General features: G+C 38.0%; 1 protein-coding gene across 1 annotated transcript; it reads left to right on the top strand.

Annotated features, from left to right (window-relative positions):
• Window positions 1-615: 615 nt before the first annotated feature.
• Window positions 616-17,554, top strand: ints11 (integrator complex subunit 11). Its single transcript, XM_082517826.1, has 17 exons — window positions 616-835; window positions 1,080-1,177; window positions 2,501-2,574; window positions 2,671-2,899; window positions 3,014-3,112; window positions 3,194-3,228; window positions 5,574-5,712; window positions 5,821-5,885; window positions 6,294-6,483; window positions 6,572-6,655; window positions 6,743-6,832; window positions 9,347-9,509; window positions 9,595-9,705; window positions 11,457-11,518; window positions 11,805-11,947; window positions 12,088-12,217; window positions 17,248-17,554. Exons 1-17 carry the CDS (start codon window positions 808-810, stop codon window positions 17,311-17,313), a joined length of 1,806 nt encoding a protein of 601 aa, XP_082373952.1. The 5' UTR covers window positions 616-807; the 3' UTR covers window positions 17,314-17,554.
• Window positions 17,555-17,588: the final 34 nt, after the last annotated feature.

The raw sequence follows: 17,588 nt of genomic DNA, 5'->3' as shown, positions 1-17,588 counted from the left end.
TGAAAAATAAAAAGTGACAAACAGCATAGCCTTTGTATGCCAGAAATGAACTTTTATAAATGAATGCACCTGAAATCTCTGTAGGCAGTGCTGAAATTAGGTCAAAAAGAGCTCCAGACGGGTGAATTGCTACCTGAAATGTCACATGAAATGGTAGCTGGTGTGTAGGCAGTGAAGCATAATAAGTAAGCAAAGAGTAAGAAGAGGCAAGGCAGGATGAGAGGACTTTAAATATCACTGTGGCCAGTTATCCTGTGACCCCGTTTCAGTTTCCAAACCATAGCAGGTCTTATTAGCATGTTGTAAACCTCCCCTTTCATTCTTAGTGCTATCCAGACTACGTGATGCCACTTTTTCTTGGTTAATCATTTTTAGAGGTGTCATATTCCTTATGCTGAAAATCTATTCACACATCTATCAGTTCAGTATAATTAAAAGTGGAAGACATAGTATTTTTGAAGGAATATAGATAGTTGAATTTGTTTTCAAGGTTTGCTTGAAAGGAAGTATAGATTATCAAAATGAGATATGGAAATAGTCTTCAAAACCTTTCCACCTGTGTTTTCTGCAGCCTTTCGTAGCAAGGGGGTTTTATTGTGAAAGCACTGGCCGGAAGTCTTGCGTGTTAGCCCAACGCTGCTAAAAAATAAAGTCAGTGCATAATATTAGCTGCATGTTTTAAAGCTACACACAATAAACTTTCCTATATAATTCAGAAGTTATTTTCAGCTGACAGAGCCTGGACGTTTAGGTAACCTTGGTGTCATTTACCTGTGTATATAAAAAAAGGCTGCCCAATGAGAAAGCATGCCTGAAATAAAAGTAACGCCACTCGGTGAGTACAGATGCTAGCTAGCTAGCGCCTCAGTTCCGTCAACATTCATATTGTACATGAGCTGGAAAACTTTTAAGATCTATTTAAGTATTTGCCTTGCTATGAAAAGAAACCACTTCGGGATTTGTTTGTATTTGGTGATGCTACTTAGCCTTTAAATCCTACCGCTGCGCACTTGTGTGTTTACTACCATTACTAAAGGAGTGTAATTCTGAACTTTTATCTTCTGTCCTGCCTTTCCAAGGTGCTGGACAGGATGTGGGCAGGAGCTGCATCCTCGTCTCCATCGGAGGCAAAAACATAATGCTGGACTGTGGGATGCACATGGGCTACAACGATGATGTGAGTGACATAATGCATTTGTTATAGCAAAAGCTTTTTAATTTTTTTTTTTACCCTTATTGGTTTCCTTTATCTTATTGGTAGTTATAAGCACCCTGCACATAGCATACTGACAAGAATCCCAAATCAAAACCCTACATGAGACTTTGGCAAAATAAAAGACTCTAAAGTGAAACAGAAGTGTTTCAAATATGACAGCAAAAGTTAACACCAACTAGGCTGTTTTACACTGGGAAGGTTTACAAGACTGTAGTGAGATCTGCTGACAAAAAGACAGGAGGCAGGTCTGAAGAAGTTAAGATTTTCATTAGGATTAGTCCCACACACTGACACAAACACCTATCCTAATGAGGACACTAATGATATTTCTTATTTAAAATCAACAATAACACAAAGTAAAATTGAAAATCGGCTTAAAGGGGGTCACCACAGTGATTCTACTTAAGAAGATAGAGAGAAGAGTCTGACTCCTCATCAATGCTTTCGTTACATGTTGAAGATCAGGCTCTACCTGCTGGGCCTGCGTCTGCATTCACTCAGCTTGAACATAACTTTGGGTTCTTCGTATTTTTGTGTTAGCCTGCTGTCAGCGGGATGTTTTCGAAGAACCGATGATGTGTTAGCAGTATAACACAGTTGTTACTGTCTTGGACTGTCTTTAGTCCTTACCATCAAATTTTTTGCAATAAAAGGACAAAGAGGGGCCATAGGGGGTTGGTGGATCAGACGGTGGTCTGAGGTCTGACGATCCCTGGTTTCCAAAACTAGCTTGTGGTATATGGAACATCACTTTTTGGGTGGAGAAGGAGCCTGAGTTGGTGTGTGAGGATGAGAGATTCAAACTTGATATAGTTGGACTCACCTCAGCGAGTAGCTCAGGCAATGGAACCTCTTGAGTTGCCCTACAGTAGGTGAGAGCAGACAGCTTGTGTTCCCTACCTGTACGTTGAGGTTTTCCCCAATGGATGAGAGGGTTGCTTCCTTGCAGCTTTGAGTCAGGGAACGCACAGTGACTATCGTTTGTGTCTGCGCACTAAATGACAGTTCACAATACCCAGACACTGAGTGACGTGGGACTCTGTTATTCAACGCTTACATTGGCAGTAAAGGTATGACCAAGCTGGCAGAGGTGGGCTGGGCTTCTCTGTGCAAACTGCTGGTATTTCTGTACATTCTGACTTGGAATGCATTTTAAACACAGCTATTATGAAACAGTCCTTCTAAGAAAGAGACTCTCCTTTTTAAATGCACTGTTTTCTACCTTTGAAAGAAGATGATTTCCATTCAGTAACAGTCCTATAACAGATTGTTTTATCATTGCAGAGACGTTTCCCAGACTTTTCTTATATAACACAGAACGGGCGTCTGACAGATTTCTTGGACTGTTTGATCATCAGGTTTGTTGTCTTATTTGTTATGTTCTTCATATTGCACCTTTTTTTAAATAATCTCAACCATGTGTGGAACATAGTACACCTTTCTACGTTTTTCAGCCATTTCCACTTGGACCACTGTGGTGCTCTGCCCTACATGAGTGAGATGGTGGGCTATGATGGACCCATCTACATGACCCATCCCACCAAAGCCATTTGCCCCATTTTACTGGAAGATTTCCGGAAGATCACCGTTGACAAAAAGGGAGAAACCAACTTCTTCACTTCGCAGATGATCAAGGACTGCATGAAGAAAGTGATTCCTTTGAACCTGCACCAGACTGTCCAGGTGCAGTGCTGACATCATTTTTGACCACACACGCACACATGTCTAATAGTTGCTTCTGCGCCAGCTGCTTCTTCTCTTTTGATGGCAATTCAAGCTGTTTTGTGCTGGTGGCAGGTGGATGATGAGCTGGAGATCAAGGCGTACTATGCAGGCCATGTCCTGGGAGCTGCTATGGTTCACATCAAAGTGGGATCAGAGTCTGTGGTCTACACTGTGAGTGTAAACAAGTGTGCACTCTGTCACAGTAGGTGAATTTATCAAGTGCAATCTGAGAATAATTTCTTTTTATTTTAGGGTGACTATAACATGACACCGGACAGGCATTTAGGGTAAGTGAACCTACTTGTTTGAGGTTTTTCTTTTAGTTATTTAACTCTTTAAAAAATAGATCATACATTTACAAATTTAAGACTGCCAGTGCCCATTTTGAATTTCTTAAAATCTTATTTTGAGTCGTTCCTAAAATCCTAACTCTGATCTGCGCAAAAGCCTAAGATGCAGTATTTCTTTCTTGCTTTCATTCAGTAATTTTATTCTTCTGACAATTTGCGTGTTGAGGTTGACCCTCCATTAATGGCTTGTACATCCGTTAAATTGCTTTTTTCACAAGCGATGCGAAATAAAATAACTTCTGGATCAAAAAAATGATCAGAAGTTGAAAAATAAGCTGTAATTTTGGAATCCCATGGCTTTATTTTATTAATTCTGTTTCTTTTTTAAGCTTGAATCCTTTTCTTCTTTTGACTACACCCTTTTAGGGGTCAACACAGCAACTGAAAACATAAAAACTATTAAAGAACGTGTTAGTTGTACTAAACTATTCAACTATATGGGGAGGTTTTCAGTAATAAATTTCAATATTCAATAGAGGCCGGTCTGTTTGTTCTAAACAGTGTTAAAAAAAAAATCAAAGCTGGGATCTCACTGAGCTTATTTAAAGGGTAAATGTATTATTAGAAGCAGATTTCCTTTTGCAGCAGGATTTAGCAACTGACCACAGTGCCAAAACTACTACTAAAAGGTTTGCTAATCATGACATTACTGTCCTTGATTGGCCAGCCAACTTACATGACTTGAGAAAGGAAGCTGAGAAATACCTTATTCATGCAGATGAGCTTAAGTGCCACAAGCTGATCACTTGCACAGTATGCTGCATTGATGCAGTCATTCATGGAAAGGGATCCCCAACAGAGGGGTGAGTGGGTAAATAGCCCTATTTGACCGCTGCAGGTATTAAAAGCAACCCTTAATCAAACAAGTAAAGTGAACAGAAAGTCACTTTTAAGTATTTAAGACATGAAGGTGAGTGAGACCAGAAAATATAAACAACTTTTAAACATCAAACACCCAGATGAAACGGTTTCTTGTGAGGACTGCCTTAGGAGAGACAGACTTAAGAGTCACCTCTGCTGCAGAAAATGTTCATTAGGGGCTCAGACTTCACCAATTAATAGCAGCTCAGATCAGAAGGCACATCAATGCTTCCCAAAGTTCAGTCAGCGACAGATCTCCACATAAGCTGCAGGGAGGACGCTGTGTATATACTACTGAGGGAGACTAATTAGAAGAGAAGTACTGCCTGGACTAAGAAATACAAGAAATAGGCATTAGCTGAGTCAGAATCATGACTTCGGTCGAATGGGTCCCAATGTCAGATTTTAGTTACAGGCGAGTGAGGGACACTGTTGGTGACATATTTAAAAATGGCACGGCTGCCACGGCATTTTGATTGAACTTGAAATATTATGGCTTCCTGTTTGGGACAGACTGTCCAAGATGTTTATGCTTCAGTTTTGGTCAACGAAAGTTTACTATTTTAGTCTGTTACTCAGCACTAAAGGGCATATATCTGTACCAATGTATTGCAGTGTCACATACTTACTGCTCACTTGATCTATGACCTTTCTATGTTAGCTTAAAGTCTTACTGAGTACAGCTTGTTTATTTTGTAAAGTGTAAGCCCCGCTGTAGTCAAAAGGGGTATAAAGCAATGTAATCTTTAGGATTGGGTTGCATAAATTATGAAAGATGTAGCTCCAGACTTTCCACTGTCTTCAAGGATGTTTAAATGACCAAATCAGTACTACTTAAATATCAACCTGGAGCCAGGAAGGTCTTAGTTTAGCATAAGCAGCAGTACAAAAAAGCTCAAAATGATTCAAATGTCTGTTACCTTCACCTAAAAAACAACTGTGCATGTATCTTTGTGGCCTAATAACTACATATATAAAGGAGGAAAGCACCAACGTCACTATTAGACATGCATATGATTACATAATCTGACCACAAGATAATAGCATAGATGAGTGGGTGATGTTGTTGTCTGCATGTCTCGCTTTTTGTTTCAGTTGGTTAGCTTACAAGACATTCAGCAGTAACAAGAAAAGAAAGTTTTCCTGGACATTGAATGTCTGGGTTGTATAGCTGGCCATTAGAGAGAATTTTTAAGTCCATTGCCTTAACTTTTTCTACACATACATTAAATACACACTTTGTTTAAACCTCTAGCGCCGACTGTATAAATCCACATTTGTTCATTTATTTGTTTTGATGTCTTTAGTTTTATTCCCTAATTAAAAAATAGAAAATTATAATTAAAACATCTTTTAATTCTTAGGTTTTTCCAAGCTTTTGACTGTGACAGTTTCATAATGCTGGTGTTGTAAATTCACAGTGCCGCGTGGATCGACAAGTGTCGCCCAGACATCCTCATCTCTGAGTCTACATACGCCACCACCATCCGTGACTCAAAGAGGTGCAGAGAGCGGGACTTTCTGAAGAAAGTTCATGAAAGCATAGAAAGAGGAGGAAAGGTAACGGTTAAAGTTTATTGAATATTGCATTTTTTGCAAGTAGTCGGGTTTTCTTCATCTTAGTATTATATATTTTCTAAGATCTTTTTTTTCTTCCCAACCTTCCAGGTTCTTATTCCAGTTTTCGCCCTCGGTCGAGCACAAGAACTCTGCATCCTGCTGGAAACATTTTGGTACAGATCTGTTTTAAAAGACTCTTCAGAAGCATTAGCAAGTGTGCCTTTTATCTCTGTTTGCTGTATGGGTTCTATTAAAAAGGGAGGAAGTCTCTGTGAAAGCTAGAAAGAAGAGAGCAAAGACAGTGATGCGTGAAGATAATCGCGGTCTGTTCTCTGGCTGAATGATATCAGATAAAGGCAATTTTTCTAGCACATAATTGTTGACATTCCAATTAAATAAAAAGTCCTTTCAGTGTAGAGTAATTGCACATTATTACAATACAAAAAGGGCTGATATTTGTCTGGACAGCTCCCTAAAGTAGCTGTATTCAATTTATTAAGCTTGATAGAATAAATGTGGCACATTAACTTCTTCACTGGCTCTTTGGACAGACGCTCTAATTGCCCCCTCTCACCACACAGGGAGAGAATGAACCTGAAGGCCCCAATCTACTTCTCCACTGGACTGACAGAGAAAGCCAATCATTACTACAAGCTTTTCATAACGTGGACCAATCAGAAGATTCGAAAAACCTTTGTACAGAGAAACATGTTTGAATTTAAGCACATCAAGGCTTTTGATCGCTCCTACGCCGATAATCCCGGTCCTATGGTGAGTCCCATTGTACATCAAAAGTATGCGAAGTTTCTCACTGAAGAGGTCAAAGTGCAGTGAAGTAAAATAATGTGGACACTTTCAGGTGGTGTTTGCAACACCGGGTATGTTGCATGCAGGTCAGTCTTTGCAGATATTCAAGAAATGGGCTGGCAATGAGAAGAACATGGTGAGTATTGTAAGGAAGTGGACAGCGTTTTTGAAATCTGTAACACTTAAAACCTAAAAGGTGTGCTTTTGTGTTGTTTTTTTTTAGGTTATCATGCCTGGCTACTGTGTACAGGGAACAATCGGTCACAAAATCCTAAATGGGCAAAGGAAACTGGAGATGGAAGGCAGAGCAACGGTAAGACTTACTTTATATTCTCAAGATGGCAAAAAAAATTAGGGGGTGAGCAGATAAAGTCACATCGTTTATTCACATCCTCCTCAGTCGTTCCATCCAGTCTCATTTTTCTGTGAACTCGGTTGTAGCAAAGATCTTAAAATGAGTGATTCCAAATTTTCCATTATATTGAGGAGAGTTTAGATGAGCAAGTATTACCACTTAAATAGTCATTTACAGCTGGGAAGATGTTAGTTTAGCTTAAAGATTAAAAACCGGACTTGCTATCTTGTCTCTGTCTAACAGAACCACTAAAGGCTCAAAATGGGCCTCTGGCCAGTAGCTGTAAACATAACCACCGCTAGTCTGCATATATTTAAGGCAATTGGTCAGTTTTACCTTACACAAAAAGGCTTCTACATGTACCTGTTCTTTCTGGCCTATTGATATATATATATATATATATATATATATATATATGTATGTTGGGGGAAAAAAACATCTGAAGCTTGTTATGGTCCCTTTCAAGCATGCACACAATTATATTTTCTGACCACTTCGCACTACATGTGAGTGTAGTGGCTAATGCTGTTGTCTGCACGTCTGTCTTTCATTTCAGTTGTTTTTCTCACAAAACCTTCAACAGTAGCATGAAAAGACAGTTTTACTGGGCCACACTCATGTTTGTCTGTGCCGTATCTTAGGGTTGGGCGATATAGCCTCAAAAGTGTATCGCAATATTTGAAGGAAATATGCAATACCACTTTCAAAGAGAAAAACATTTGTTTGAGTGCAGCTTGCAGGTGGCAGTATTTAAATAAAAAAAAAATGAAGGGCATTTTCCATCCTCCTTTTCCATTTAGCGCCTGTCACTGATGATAGACTACCTGATTCAAAGTGTGAAGATATTGCCACAAGGTGCCAGCAGCAGCATTATAGAGTGGTGCAGCAGTATATAGACAGACACACCGTAAGTCAAATGAAAGCACAAAGCAGTAGTAGTGTTTTCAGTGGAAAAGTGTAACATGGCAACATAATAAAACTGAAATTGAAAATTATTTTTTACCCTGGGTGTCGTAACTTGGGTCGATGTTTTTTTGGATCGAGGCTCCATGTAACCGCATCAGTAATTTCCATCCACTGTTTGTTCTTGCTTGGCTGAGTCATTTGTTTACTTCGGTGCTGTTCATCACCACCTGCTAGCATCTCTTCCTCGTGTTCCTTCATAAAATCCACGGTAGCTTTTATAACGATAACGTTTATTTGGGTGAAAGAAGTTTGTTGTTTTCGCTTTTGGCAGGAAGACTTTCCTTACGTATTCCACAAACCCCTGTGCTTTGTTAAAGATCGCTGAAGTAGCTCCCTTTTTACTAAATTGTCCTTGGAAGTGGACACGGGGCTGATACAGATGTCAGACATCTGTGAGATTTTCTCAGATAATGTAAACGCGTAACAATATGACACTTTTATATCCCATAAAGGTTTATACTGGTATTATTGCAGAGAATATTATATGGCACAGCACTATCATGTGCATAGTATATGTACTGAGCTCTAAGGTTTAAACCACATAAACTTTTAAGTGACCTTGACCTGAGTAACAGATCACCATCACTTTAATAGACTGATGAAGCCTGCTGTGTTACATATGAGCCCTGTCACATCATTACACAGTTATTAGGGGACAAAATATTTCCTGTTAATGACGGGGTTTTGTTTTTGGGTTGTTTTTTTTTGTTCTTTAATGGCAATTTTTTTAATAATGTGTGTTTTCTCGCTTTTCTTGGAAAATAATTTACTCTAGTATGAGAGTAACGTTCGACCTTTAGAAAACGATACCAAAAAACAACAATAATGTGATATATTTTTAGTTTTTAATTGTTATGGTTATTATCAATAAGTTTTTTGGTAATGTGTCATGTATCTGGTTTTACAACAGCAGACCTTGACTGACTATAGTTTAGTTTAACAAAATAGTCAGACTTCAGATAGATACCTAAATTCATCCATTACAGAAAACTGCATAGTCATAAATAAGATTTTATTTTTTAAAGGTGAAAAAAATGATTGCCGAGGTGGCAGTATCTTACTGATTATCTGTTTCTTTGCAGAAACTGTCAATCATTTAGAAGAATTCCACTGTTACAAGGACGATACACCTATAACATTTTCCACAAAAGTTTTGTTTTTATTGTTTTGTTATTGACTGTTGCTTATAGATAAATGTCACTCATTATTACCATTCCTAAAGTTAGCATGGAAGTAAAATGTGTCTTTTTTAGGTTAAATGAGCCATTCTTTATTGCTTTTGAGTAAGCTAAGTTAGATTAGCCTAAGAAACTAAGTTGCATTAGAAAGATTGTTCTGTTGGGTTAGACCTCTTTTAAATATTTTTGTGAAACTAGCCCTACTTTTTAAACTAAGCTTAGTTGCACCACCTGAAGGCAATAATGTCTTCTTTAATATCCTGTAAGGTCTCTGATCAGTATAGCCAACGCTCTACATTGCCTCTAAATCTCTCTGTGATTCTTACAGTTGGATGTGAAGCTGCAGGTTGAGTACATGTCGTTCAGTGCACATGCAGACGCCAAAGGAATCATGCAGCTCATTCGCATGGCAGAGCCTCGCAACATGCTGCTCGTGCACGGAGAGGCGGTAAAAATGGAGTTCCTAAAGGGGAAGATCGAGCAGGAGTTCAGTGAGTGCAGACCGTCCGCTCATCAGTAAAGCTTAAAATCAGTTAAACATGCTCACATTTAATGCTTCCCTTCTTTTAATGACAGGTATCGACTGTTACATGCCCGCTAATGGAGAGACAACGACTGTGACCACAAACCCTAGCGTTCCCGTTGATATCTCACTAAACCTACTGAAGAGGGAGATGGCTCTTGGAGGTAACTTGTTTTCTGTGGTAATAATGGTTTAGGTGCAATGTGCCTACTTAGTTTCACTTCAGATTTAGCTTTATTTGTCCTGAGATTGGTTGGCAGAAGACAGTTGTTCACCTTTTGTGCCACCTCCATTCAGAATTGTGACCCACATTAGCTGTGGTAATGGCAAATGTCATTTAAGTAAGTGGGGACATTACAACAGCAGCAGCTTTATGACTGTATAACTGTCACCTAGTTTTTAAGATTTCCAAGAACTTCTGAATTTTGTCCCAGTTCCTGGTATTTTAGACTTTAGTGCATTTTCTCTTTTGGAGTTAGTAAGTGTAAATCTTCAGTTCCTGATCAGAAGTATACCGTGATAACGAGGTAAAAGACTTACGGTCATAAATGGTCATTCATTAAAAAAAATATGAGTACTTCTGCAAGAGTAAAATATATAAATGCACAAAAACTAAAAGTATGTCTGTACATATTAAAAAAGAAACAGATGGTCATTGTACTCATTTTCTAAAATGTGAAATGTGGGATTAATGGTGGCCAATCTGTTTGTTGTAGCTCATGAGATTTGAAAACAACTTGTCATATTAAAAGATTCAACATCTAATTCCAATTAGATGTTGAATTATTTGCCCCATAAGCCTTGGGCTGTTCTTTCTAATGTCCACCTGGAATAAAAATATCCCCAAGTGTTGTGAGTAACCACTTCAAACTGTGAGGCCAAAATGAACAACCTAATACAAAAATAGAAAATCCTCCCGAGTGTCCACAGAGCTAACTGTGGACACTCGGGAGGATTTTCTATTAAGATAACTCATCTTACCACGAATACAGAGTGAGGTTACTGCTCAACTGAAGCAAATATTAACAATTTTACGTCATCAGTAAAAATAAATAAATACATTAAATGCTATAAACATTCTTTACATTAAACTACAATTTAACACAATTTGATTCACTATAAAGGAAGTCAAACAAATGCCACATTCATTCTAGTTATAGAAGGTGCCTCTTCAGTGAAAGCACCCTCCTTGGTAAACCTTTCAAAATGGCACTGGTTTTATAAGCAATAGTGCCTGGCCTCCAGAGAGGTGTACTATAAATCAAGTTCAACGTAACCAGGCTTTCTTTGTGTTTGCTGGCTTGATGATACCTGAAACCCCAGTTGCAACACTGGCTAGCAACCTTTTGTGTTAACCCAGGCTTTCTGCACAAAAGATCACATGGAAAAGGGGCCTTTGATGCACCGTTTTGCTCTAATTCTACACAGAATTGACAGATTGAGCTCCGCCTGCATCTGTCAGACATGTGTCAGAGGAATGGGTGACGGACAATAAAAAACATAAAGTAGAAAAAGTCAGCCCTGGAACCTCAAATAAAAGAATAATGAAGAGGCAGAATGCTGGCAGGAAATCATTAAACTTGTGAATTTATGTGGCGCTTCCAGACAGCTTCTAACTGAAACGCTGAACCTTCTCCAGACCAGTCTACATGTTCAGCATAAGTTACCATGGTGATCTATGTTAAAACTACCTTTGTGCCCCCCCTTACCCTCAGTTTACCTCACTAACCTATGAAACTTCCTCAGCAGACCACCTCTCTAGTTCAAAGAGGTTAATATAGGTTTGCTCACTTTTCTTGAACTTCACCCTACTGACAGCCTTTGTTGCAGGACTTGTATTGTTGTTCACTGTTTTGTTCATTTTGACCACAAGTAGCAGTTTATACAATGATGTATCTTATTTGCTGTGCTGTAGGGCCGCTGCCTGATCCCAAAAAACCTCGCACCATGCACGGAACGCTCATCATGAAGGAAAACGTAAGCTTCATGGTTTATAACATGTTTTTAGATTCTAATTTTTTTGAAACGCCAAAATATACATGAAGATCAAGATCTACCTTTAAGAGGACTCAATTTTGTGTCTAGTTATTTTAGAACTTGCTTTGATATATTTCAGTAACGTTGCATCACGTTGTGTGGTTTAACTTTAGATCTGTGTACCTAATAAACTGGCAGCTGTATCCCTTTCATTTGTGGCGTGCAGTTGCTCAGTTATTATTTACTGTATAATGATAATTACCCCCTTGTGGCTTTCACTACACAGAGTCTGAAGCTGGTATCATCAGAGCAGGCCCTGAAGGAGCTGGGCCTCAATGAGCATCAGTTACGGTTCACCTGCCACGTGCAGCTCCAGGATCCACACAGCGACGCCGACACGCTCCACAGAATCTACACGCACCTTAAGAGGTGAGAGTGAGGTCACTAGTCTGCCACTAGCTAATGATTAATGCGAATGTGTCGGCCTTATTATCTGCTTGTTCTAAAGTCTGCTTGATTTCTCTCAGTATAATTATCAAATTAGATCATTTTGCTTTTCTTTGCCTCAGTGTGTTAAAAGGCTACACCATCCAGCACCTCCCTGATGGCACAGTCATCGTGGAGTCTATCGTCATCAAAGTCTCCTCCTCTGCCGAAGACTCCAACACCAAAGTCCTGCTGCTTTCCTGGAGTTACCAGGTGAAAACATGGACATTATTTTTGGAGCGTTTTGTTATTATTTATTCTTTTAAATGCTCTGAACAGCAACAAGATAGAGAACTGATAGACATACAGTGGGGTGGTAAAAAGATACATTAGAGGACTGCCTATGCAGTCGAAGCCTGGTAGTTCCCCTAATCATCTAGTTATTGAATCACTGTTTTGAGATATGAAATAATTTTCCAATGAAATTCTGTGAAGGAACAACAGGATGCTGGAAAACAGAAGATAGACATGTAACATGAGATATAATGTATATAGTGTACAGGAGATTTTATGCCATTTTTTTTGGACTTAAAAATTGAGAGGAGGTACTAAACATTTTAAAGAGGTCCAAATAGGGGCTCATATTGCAATTAAAAAAGTTATACTGACTTAATATGTCGGAAGATTATATATGATCGCTTGATCTTTATTAACAGGTTATAATTGAGCCTTTACTTAAAAAATCTTTCCTTTATCCAGCTGTCTTAGCTAATCCACCTCTTAAGTCTGACGTCATTAGCTCTTTCTGGGTCCAAACTCTTCTTCAGTTCCCAGATTCAAACAAACACTGTGGCATCACTGAGAGTTAAAAACGGTCCAGATTCTTTAATCTTCAGTAAAATGATCAGAGCGGCTGCTCTTCCAGGTGTTACAACAAAGTTATCATCCAGGCATCCATGAAAAAGAGGATTTACAAAGTAACAGAGTTAGAAGTTGGCAGGGTGTTAGCTCGATTGTTTCAATCTATTCAATTCAATTCAATTGTATTTATATAGCGCCAAATCACAACAAAAGTCGCCTCAAGGCGAGATGATACGCAATGTTCTGACTGAGGGATTTCTAAAAAACTAAAACGCACAGCTCTGGTATCACTTTGGACTTAAATGAAGACACTAATATATAATGGTGTGCTACCTGGTGGCTAGCTACAGAGCTTTGGTTAGGATATATAAACACATTAGCATAGTGAGGCTGGGGGATTTTTTTTCCCCTCAATAAAAGTTCATGTGAGATTCCCGATGAGCAGAGATGACATGGCAGGAAAAAGATGCTGAAAATGAACCAGACTTCAGTCTGGGAAACATCTGAGGTAATCCATCAACAACACAAGGTTGGTCAGTGTAACTTTGCAGTCTGTAGTGAATTAATCCAAATCATTAGTAAAACCCCTAAAACATAGTCTTAAATATATTACTTCTAATTACAAAAAATAGATAGAAATTACCAACTTCTTCAAGAAATAACTTCTTGCTGCTCCTGTAGTTGCAGGATGGGGTAAAAATGACAGTCCCCGAGAGTTGTAGTGTTAAGGTCTATTTCTTTATAGGTTAACAAATATAAATGTGGTCTTAATGGTGGCTAAAATCATCGCTGCACTGACACACATTTTAAGGAAATGAAAGAAGTTGCGTGTGATATTTGAAAAACAACTTGAGCATCCTCCAGCTCTGTGGATTAGACGTAGTTGTAAAGTTTTGGTAATTCCAGTCTTCTTATTGTCTTACAGAATTAGATGTGCAGAACTCAAGCATAATAAATATTTACAATTTTACTTCAGCCAACTCCAAACTTTAAACTACAGATTAAACAACAGCAGATCTTGAAGACATAAAGGCTTGGATGACCTGCTCTGACCTGTAAATATTCTCGTTGTGGGTAACATTATATTTAGTTGTAACCTTGTTTATAATTTCTTTTTTTCCATTAACATGTAGTAATTTACCAATAAACAAACCTAACACAGACTAAAATCAGCTAAAGATGATTAGACTGATAGCTTTCTGTAGCTCAGTACATAATATAGTCGCCCTATCCAAAAGAAAAGCAAAAGTAAGTGTCACAAAGTGCAGTGGAAAGTGGCAACAAGGTTTCCTTTCTGCACCTCTGGTGGGGTGTCGTGCCATGGAAAGTACCTTCACTGAAATTAATACAAAAAACAAATATAAATGTCATATTTCTGTTCTTGATGCTGCAGTTGAATAGAGTTTTTCCGGTCATGCCTTTTTGCACCTTCTTCTTAAATGAATCATGACTGTACATTAATTTCATCCTCAACCTGTGAGTTTCCAGTTTCCTCTTAAACGTTAATGTAAACTCGCTTTATTTTTTTTTTTTCTTTGAAAGAAATAAAAATCATTTAGAGAAAATAAATAAATTAAAATAAAACAATAAGTAGAAAGACTGCTAGAAAAAGAAAGGGAGATGCAAAACAAATGTGTTTACAAGTCATTTCTAAATCACGATGTCTTCTGGTCCAAAGAGTGAGCACGTAAATGTCACACTCAGGGTTTTAGGATGAGATTGGTCTCAAATGTTAACCTTTGCAAGTGTTAAAGACTCAGTCGTTTCGGAGGTGTTTGATATTAAACTTTACTCTTCCTGTTAAATAGAACTGGTGACTCACTGCACTCGGGGAAGTTTACACAAGTTTATTCCAACAAATGTGATGTGGTAGAACTAAAAGTGTGTGTTTGGATTTCATCTGATAAAATTAGAAGCAAGTCAAGGTTGGATTTAGTTGTTGTCGAACACCATGTGTGTGTGTGTTAGTTTGTATGTGTGGGGCTGTGGAGGCTAACGGTTCGCTATGAAATACCACCAAAACACACCTAAAGGATCTGGTCTAAATCTGGCATTAATCTTCCTGATCTGAAGTCACTGAGCTCTGTGAGGGACGTTTTCTTTGCTTCTGGTATAATTTATTTCCTGCTTTTTTTCCCCCCCAATAGTCTTGTACAGCTCCTAAGGAATTTTAAATTCTAGTAACTTTATCTGGATTTTTCCAGTTTTTCAAGTTGGTGAACTGTGAATTTTGTAAATATTTTTTTAAAGGTGTACAAGTGAATTAAAGCTGGGTCACACTAATGCATGCAGCAGAAATATTCAAAGAGTTACAGTGCAGTCCGACAGCTCATATCAAGAACGAGGCCAACTGTATTTGCAAGATGTGATTTATTTTGGCACGTGAAACAAGGGATCCATTGTGACCGCAATGAGTGCAAGAAGATTGATAAAGGTTAATGTAAATATCATGGTTTACTGTCCTAGATCCTTATCAGTGATGGACTCAAGTAAAATTGGGACCGCAGTGCTCAGGAGATGACAGTTCTTCTGTTAAGATGTGCCTACACAGACCTGATGGTGAGCAGTTCAGCCAGGGGGAGTGAAAACAGTCGCGTAGGTGGACAGTATGAGAGTAGGGGCTTTGAAAGTGAGAATAAGGGGAAAGTAGAAGGTGGGGAAACCAGCCTGTTAAACTCCGTCACAGTGGAAAGAAGAAAAGAGGTTTCTGTGGTTTTGTGCGTTCCGTGCAAAGAGCAGCGGGTAAAAAAACCAAAATATTCTACTGTGCATTTTATGCCTCTTTCTTATATCTTTTATGTCTTGCAACTTCAAGTGGTGTTGCACAGGTTCAACTAAGAAAGTTTTTATTTTTACAGTTTTTGATGACTTAACATATCGAATCTCTTTGATTAGTAGTTGAGGTGTAATTGAGAACTTTAGAGAACCTCAAGGAAGAAGGCTGAAGGATCCTTTTGATGACAGGAAAAGTATGGGTGTAATAAGACTTGCGCTGAACAATTAATGTTATTTATGAATTGCAAAAGATCATGTGCAGGAGGTCTTGGAGGGGGAGATTTGGGGAATTTTAGCCTTCATTTTGACAGGACAGGACAAAACTGGAGAAAAAAGTAGACAAATGGAAGAGAAATGGCACATAAGACATGTAGACTCAATTCCAGGTATCTGCAGTAAGGGTTCTAGTCTTCAGTACAATGGGTTACCAACTCAACCGGGTGAGTTGTAGTGGTAACCTCCGCTTACTTAGTTATAGACGATGAATCAGTTGCTTGTGAAGTGCTCTAAATTGCATTTTATTTTAAAAGTGTTATATAAATAAAGCCTGAGTGACTAACAGTAAAATTATTATAAAATTACTGTTTTAATATTATTTTATGTTTAATTTGACTTATTTGCACATTCTATGAAAACACAGTAAAGATGAAGTATCAAACCGTGCAGGGGAGGTTTGAAGCCAAATAATTCCTATGAAGATACCACCCTCTAAAAAACAAGTGGAAGATGTGTCGACAGTGTATTAATGTAAGATCCAAAATGTAATTATTGGTTAGATTCCCTTTGGAGTGTTTTTTAAAATGTGGTCTTTTCGAAGTTGATTGTAGGAATGTTGTTACTAATCCATGAAATGAAATCCAATGAGGTGTGCTTCAGAGGTTGACTAAAATTAAGACGTTTAAAGGATAAATACACATATACTAGATAATTTGAATGGTAAATATATTAAATAGTTTGTAAAATAATATGTTTTACCATGTTTTTGTTTCAGCTTCTCAAATGTCATGGTTTTCTTTTCAGTCTGTAATGTCTATTAAAACTGAACAACTCTGGTGTTTAGGACATTTTGATGAGCATTTTTCTTTTCATTTGGTCTAATTAACAATCTAATTATTATAAAATATAATTGAAGATTAATTGTTAACAAACAAGAATCATTAGCTACAGAGCAAATTCACTGTAATTTATCAGTGGAGCTTAGCACGAGTTAGTCATAATAAGATGGACCAGAGTAAGAAACAATTTATGTTTTTAATTGCTATTTTCATCTTTTTTTTTAATCTGTGGCAGGTGTTATTCTCTAATGTTAAGGACCTATAAGTAAGGTTTCCATCTGTGAACGAGGTTTTGGCCTTCTTCAAAAGAAAATCATGAGAATTTTATTTCAAATATTTGGGGCTTTTATTTATTGATTTGCAAAGCATCGTGTTACCTGATAGAAGTATGTGCATTCCCTGTATTTCAGGCTATTTGTGCTTAACTGTACGCAGACCAATCATACTTTCATGTATAGCCAGGCCCTATATGAGGCTGGAAAACCCCGATGAGGTTAAAAGTTTGGAAACCCCTGAGCTACTTCCTTAAATCTAATTTGTGCCAAGCACAAACATGATGCTAACTTTCTTATTTCCCTAAAATGTTTGGTTTGTTTTCTTATCTTTCGTCAGGATGAGGACCTGGGGAGCTTCCTCTCATCCCTGCTGAAAAAGGGTCTTCCATCTGGAATCTGCTGAAGCAACTTTTAGCCTCAAAGGACATTCACACTAGAAGAAGCTCATTTTTAGTTAAAATCTCCATGCAAGTGCAGAGAAACTGAAATGTCTACATGTAAACTTCAACAAAAGAGCTGCTGCCTTTATACATGTAACACAGAGGCTTTTTTCGTATTATTGACTCAGTTTGAGGAAAAAAAGACCATTTGAATTCTGTTTTATCCCTTTATTTTGATGCACAAATAAACACTTTTATCGAAAAGTCTTTGCAGTTCTCCAGTTACATGTCCAGTGAT

This window comes from Aulonocara stuartgranti (assembly GCF_965226115.1).
Source record: "Aulonocara stuartgranti genome assembly, chromosome: 20".
NCBI lineage: Eukaryota > Metazoa > Chordata > Actinopteri > Cichliformes > Cichlidae > Aulonocara > Aulonocara stuartgranti.
Note: the sequence above shows the minus strand (reverse complement) of the source record. Positions and strands in the feature narration are given on the sequence as shown.